At 54.0% G+C, this 6,270-nt stretch overlaps 1 protein-coding gene across 1 annotated transcript; it reads left to right on the plus strand.

Moving 5' to 3' along the window:
* The first annotated feature begins 1,366 nt into the window (after nt 1-1,366).
* On the plus strand, nt 1,367-4,720 carry HOXC9 (homeobox C9). Its single transcript, XM_003906473.4, has 2 exons — nt 1,367-2,121; nt 3,808-4,720. The coding sequence occupies exons 1-2, from the start codon at nt 1,584-1,586 to the stop codon at nt 4,050-4,052; spliced, it is 783 nt and encodes a 260-aa protein (XP_003906522.1). The 5' UTR covers nt 1,367-1,583; the 3' UTR covers nt 4,053-4,720.
* The last annotated feature ends 1,550 nt before the right edge of the window (nt 4,721-6,270 follow it).

Genomic DNA, 6,270 nt, shown 5'->3' on the forward strand with positions numbered 1-6,270 from the left:
ACCCTGAAATTGCACCCCTCCTTCAAATTCACTCTACCCTGCCTCAGTGCACCATCTCTCTCGAGGCATCACCTGTCCCTTCCCCCCGCCCCCAGCCAACCTCCATGCCCCCTCTTCTTCACCCACACTGATAATTTCCTACTTGACTAAAGCCCCCCTTTACTACACCACCATGGGACAGTCTGATGGAAAGCAGAGGGCTGGGCACAAACCCTCAATTGAAGGAGGAGGTAGCAACCAACTTACTGGGGGGAGGAATCCAAGTTGTCTGATATTCCTTTACAATCACACTGCCCCCTCTGGAATTCCTGCATCCGACCCCAAAGAAATTGCTTTCTCCCGTCCCTCCATTGCTTTTTTCCCGTTCCAAAAACAGCCTACAATTTTATTTAATGAAAGACACATTTATGAACAATCAAATGATCCTCATAAAAATTTTATTGAAGGACGTAAAAACAAGCTACTTGCCCACGACCGAGGTCGCTCTCTTGCCTTGCCCGCTCTCACCCTGGCTTTCTGCAGACAGAGCCCGGGAGTTACTTCTTTTTTAGGGGGTGGGGGTGGGGGAAGTGTCGCAGAGATGGAGTTGGGGGCAAAGGAGGGTGAGCAGGAAGATGGGATGGGGACGCCCCACTTAAGTTGTGTGGATCTCTCCTACACTTCTTCAAGCTGGCAAAGAAAGATAAATATAGACAATAAATTTAAAATAAAGGCGCCTGTATATCTGTGCCAAAGCAAAAAGAAGACTTCTGAGGCTGCTGATAAAGGTGTATGAGATCCTGAGGTTCTACCCCTCCCACCCAGGGAGCACCTTTCCCAGGCTTCCCCAACCCAGATTTGGGGGGCTGAGTTGGCCAGTGGCAGAAAACGCTCCCCTTCCCTCCTTCCTTCCCTGTATCTCATCTTCCCCAGTCCCCTCCCACCCTCCCTCCCTCACCGCTGCTGCTGCTCCTGAAAGAAATACATACATACACACTATTTAAAAACGCATTTTTAAAAGCCACGTTCCGAACTGACAATCGCTGATCTCGGCTCGCGCAGAGACTGCGGGAGCGTCGGGGCCGACAGAGACGGATTACGTCAAGAAATAGTTCCTCCACCTACCTCGGTCGGCCTCCCCGCCCCTGCGGGGCTCCCGCGCCCAGCTCGGCCCTTGGGGTCCGAGAACCCTGGCTTCGGGGACTGGCATTTTCACCCCATTAAAAAATCCTCATGGTTGGGGGGAGGCCATCTGCTTATGGGTGGACATGGGCACAGGGGCTTCTCAGATGAGCTAGGAGCCGTCCTGAGCGGGTGACCGGTGCCTTGGGTCCAGAGTTCCGGACCCCTAGGAAATCGCAGGTCGCGGGGAGCAGCAGAGGGAAGGGGGTGGGAGAGGGGGAAAAAAAGCAAGGGAAAAAAAGCCCCTGCGCATTGATCCGCGCCGTATTTTTGGGTAAATACGATCACGTGGGGACCGGGGAGCCAATGAGCTGCGGGGAAAAGGCTGGAAAAATAATTACCTGCCTTGATTGTTCTGTGAGCAGATAAAAAGTACATATACAGTTCATACAATAATCTTATGTATGTAAAACCCCGTTACGATGTCGGCGACGGGGCCCATCAGTAACTATTACGTGGACTCGCTCATCTCTCACGACAATGAAGACCTCCTAGCGTCCAGGTTTCCGGCCACGGGGGCTCACCCCGCCGCCGCCAGACCCAGCGGTTTGGTGCCGGACTGTAGCGATTTTCCGTCCTGTAGCTTCGCGCCCAAGCCGGCCGTATTCAGCACGTCGTGGGCGCCCGTGCCCTCGCAGTCGTCCGTGGTATATCACCCGTACGGCCCCCAGCCCCACCTCGGCGCCGACACGCGCTACATGCGGACTTGGCTCGAGCCGCTGTCCGGCGCCGTCTCTTTCCCCAGCTTCCCGGCCGGGGGCCGTCACTACGCCCTCAAGCCGGACGCCTACCCCGGGCGCCGCGCGGACTGCGGCCCGGGCGACGGCCGCAGCTATCCGGACTACATGTACGGCTCGCCCGGGGAGCTGCGCGACCGCGCCCCGCAGACACTGCCCTCGCCCGAGGCGGACGCGCTCGCCGGCAGCAAGCACAAAGAGGAGAAGGCCGACCTGGACCCCAGTAAGTTGGGAGCAATTTTCCTTTACAACCGGCGCGGGAGGGGAGGGGAGGACGGGCGGGGGCAGCCGGATTACAGCCCTCCCGAACCGTGCAGGGAGCTTGGGAGAGGGGCGAGGGGGCGAGGACTCAATAAAAGCGAATTACCTTGGGGAGCTTTCAGGGGCAGGAGGTCTGAGAAGGGGGCCCAGGGAGACAGGTTGGGAGAGGGCCGAGGGGAGCTCCTCTCTCAGGAGATGGCTTTGATGAGAGACCCCTGCCCCCTTCTCCCAGCCTAGGCTTTTTGGCTCAGTCACCACTTTCGAAGAAATGCAGACAGGGCCAGGGGATGGGGCTGGGGGCGAGGTTCAGTTTATGATTTGAGATGGGATGGGGAAGAGGTGAGGAGGACACTGGGGGCACAGAGGAGATACCCCCAGCGAGAAGAATTAGCCCTGCTTCCCAGTCAGCGTGGAGGTCCTCACCCCACTAGAGATTCATAAAACAGAAGGTCCATGGACTTCTCCCCCAGGAGCACTGGGTGAGGGGTCTGAGATATTCCGAAGCCTGGAAACTTGGAGAGATCAGGACTTTCAAAGAGAAGTGGGGACAAAAGTGGGGTCTGAGTCTCCTTAAACTTGAGAACCCTCTTCTGAGGGTCTTGGAGGTTAAGGGTTGAGAATGGGGATCAGGGATGAGGAGTGGGCATCACCCCAGATTAGAGAATTCTACACACACACATACACACACACACTCCAATCAGGGAGACAGGCACCTTCTGAGGATTGCACAGGAGGGCTAGGGTGGGGGGCAGGTGGGAGCTGCAGGGCCAGAAAAAGGGGAAAGAAGGAGAAACAGCAGGGGAGGGGGTGCAGCCCCCTGGGTGTGAGGAAGTGTCTGGGGGAGTCCCAGGAGGGAGCTGCAGGAAATCTTTTCCTCCAGCCCCATAAGGGGCCAGGGCCTAATTATACCCCTCTGAAGGCTTCCCTCCCTGCCCTCAGCTACTCCCATAAACCTGAAATTGGAGGCTTGGCTCCTGCAGAGCCTGTCCTAGGGCTGGCAGGAGGGGGGCACTGGAGGCCAAACAGAAAAACTAAGATATAGGGGAGCTTGTCCCCAAGGCCAGCAGCTCTCTGGGGAGAGGAGAAAGACTTTTCCCGTTTCAGCATCACCCTGAGAATTCGCCTCAGCAGGGTTGAACTCCAAGCGGGAGGAGGGTGCTGCAGAGGGAGGTGAGGGGTTTAGGGACTATCAGGGTCAGGAAGCAGAGCTGCTAAAATTTCAGGACTTGGTCGTGGGCTGGGAGGATGGGAGGGGGCAGAGGAGGAGGGAAGTGGGGAGGAGAGAGACCTTGCTATAAAAATAAAAAACAAGAGAGAGAAGCGTTTATGGGCCTATGAAACGGTTGGGAATTTGGACTTTTTATGAGGATATTCTCAAATTACTACTCTTGAAGCTGAGGACCAGACTGGAGGGGCTTTGATAGCTTTGGATTTCCTACAGTTTTAGGTGCTGGAAACTGAAAAGGGGGAAGCTGGGGAGGGGACAGAATGCAAAACGAGGAAGGAGGAAAATTCCTAAAGCAAAATGTGTCCAAATTCAGGTTCAGTTATTGCATTTGGGGAGCCTGGCTGAGTCTGGGGGTAGAGTAGCAGAAGTCCTGGGCTGGAAAGGGGCTCCACTGACCCCTGCTTGTGTTTGGCCCTCCAGGCAACCCCGTGGCCAACTGGATTCACGCCCGCTCCACGAGGAAGAAGCGCTGCCCCTACACCAAGTACCAGACGCTGGAACTGGAGAAGGAGTTTCTCTTCAATATGTATTTAACCAGGGACCGTCGGTATGAGGTGGCCCGGGTTCTCAATCTCACCGAGCGGCAAGTCAAAATCTGGTTTCAGAACCGAAGGATGAAGATGAAAAAGATGAATAAAGAGAAAACCGACAAGGAGCAGTCCTAAACACTGCCCAGCCTGCTGCCTCAGCACAGCCAAGGGAAAAACAAAAACCCCACAAAATACCCCACCACAGGCCGGGGAGAGACGAAAAAGAAAAGGAAAGAGCAAGATAGAGAAAAGCCAATCAGCTTAAAAAGAAAAAAAAGGAAGGGGAAAAGAAAACTTGCGATTTGGGAGGGTTCAGTGTTGAGATATTGGTGTTTTAGAGTTAGTTCTACCCAGCGAGGAGGAGGCGGGGAGAGAAACTGCGTTCTCTTTCCCCAGCGCAACCGAAATAAATGACACACACAAATGTGATTTTTTTTCTCCTTTCTTCAGAGAAGCCAGTACTTGAATTGCTATATTTCTATTTTTTCCCCCTGTATCGTATTTGGTCCAGGCCATCCCTCCCCGGGCCTGGGGCGCTCTGCGTGCAGATTTTGTACAACAACAACAAAAAGACACACACACATACATCATAATGATTCTCAGCCCAGGAGCTGAGGGGCGAGGGCTGGGGACCATGCCGCGGGCTGGGTCCGGCCGTGCAGGCCGGCGCCTTGGGCTGTACATAGCAGTGTTTCTTCTCATCCCCAGCGTCCGTCCCCAGCGTCCGTCCTGTAACGTGCTCCTGTTTGTTATGGTAGAACAGCCCTGTGTTAATATATCGAAGTCACTTAAAAAACCAGAAACTCAACTGTATCCAGTTCTCGTTATTTCTCCTCCCTATGGTTCCCAGTCTGCTGTTGTGGAGGAGGCAAGTGCTCAGGTCGTTTAGCGGAGGCTGGAGCCAGAGAATGGGCTCCTTCTACCTTGGAAGGGCAAATGCCTGCTGCTTCTCTCCAGTCAGGGAGGGGTGGGGGGGCTCGGGGGGCGGGGTGGAGGCTGCTGAGGCCCAGGCCCAGCTCGTGCTTGCCCCGGCTGGCTGCCTACAAGTTTCCTGGTGGCTAGATGGAGTGCGGGGGAGAGGCACGGCATGAATGGCTTTCCTTGGCTGTAATTAATTGTAATAATTTATGAGTACAAGAGATCGGAGGGAAGAGATAGGTGAAGATGAAAGTTGGGTGCTGGGTGAGGGCCCAGGCTGGATTCTTGCCTGGCTGCATTGGTGCTTTGGTACTTGCAGGGATGGCTGGGAAAAAAGGCTGGGAGGGGGTGTGCGACTAGTACGAAGGCCAGGCAGGCCTCAGAGAGCAGGACAGGCACTGGGGACTGCAGTGGGAGAAAGAGAAGAAAAACAGAGAGTGAGAGAGAAGAGATGGGACATGGAAGGAGAGAGGAAAGAAAAGGAAGAAAGGAAAAAAGGAAGGAAGGAGAAAGATGGCAAAGCCAATACAATCAGAATTAGATGTAGTTTCTACTTCTCAATGCAGTCTCAGCTCCTTTCTCTCTTTCTCCTAGTTCTTTTCTTCCCAATCTCTGTCTCCCCTACTCTGTTATTTAGTTTGAATGTTTGTCTAGGGGTGACTGGGTCATGCTGTGCAGCTGCAGCATTTCTGGGGGATGGTGTGCCCAAGGCCCAAGGAAGCTGGCCAGAGATTAGTCAGGAGTGGGTGCTCCCTGGTGGCTGTGGGATCCCAAGCGCAAAGGTGTGGGGATGTGTGTGTAACAGCCCAGTGGGGCTGATCGGCTGTACTGCACCCCAGAGCGCCTTCTTAGAACCAGCAGTTTTAATCTGCTAATCAGAAGCAGACACAAGCTGCGGGTATGCCTCGGCCCAGCGCCCCCTTTCTCGGAAATCCCCCAATCTGGAAACTATTAAAATCAGGCTGTTTGAAATATAGCCCTTTAATATCTCAAGCTGCCCATTCTGCCAAAGGTGCGGGATATCGCTCTGAATATTTGGGGGATACCTCCGTGAAAAAAAAATAATTAGAGACCCCAGCCCATGTGCTGCTCCCCGTAGCATCACCTTACAGGATGGTGAGACACTTGTAGGGACCAGCCCCTTCCCCATCATTTGAATCTCCTACTCTCTCCTTCTATTTAAAAACTCCAATTTCGGTGACTGGAGGAAGGTAGGAAGGGGTGAAAATTTTGTTTCGATAATAGTGGGGGGCAATCAAGTCGCAGCAAGGGACTTCGCAGTCGCTGAAGCACCAGCTCCTCTTTCGAGCTTAAGAGACCGCCTGCCCAATTCCAGAAGCATTGTTTTCTTGGTCCATTTGAAAGGTGCTTTGCCTATAGTTTTTCTCCTTCCTCACACCTCTCTTTGGCCATTTTGCTGTTCTGGAACTCTGAC

This window comes from Papio anubis, chromosome 9 (genome assembly GCF_008728515.1).
Source record: "Papio anubis isolate 15944 chromosome 9, Panubis1.0, whole genome shotgun sequence".
NCBI classification, from domain to species: domain Eukaryota; kingdom Metazoa; phylum Chordata; class Mammalia; order Primates; family Cercopithecidae; genus Papio; species Papio anubis.

Bases quoted from the DNA above. Each gene is read 5' to 3' on its own strand.
- HOXC9 (XM_003906473.4), top strand. From the start codon at position 1,584: ATGTCGGCGACGGGGCCCATCAGTAACTATTACGTGGACTCGCTCATC. The intron at 2,122-3,807 runs GTAAGTTGGGAG...TTGGCCCTCCAG, and splicing joins GAAGGCCGACCTGGACCCCA to GCAACCCCGTGGCCAACTGG.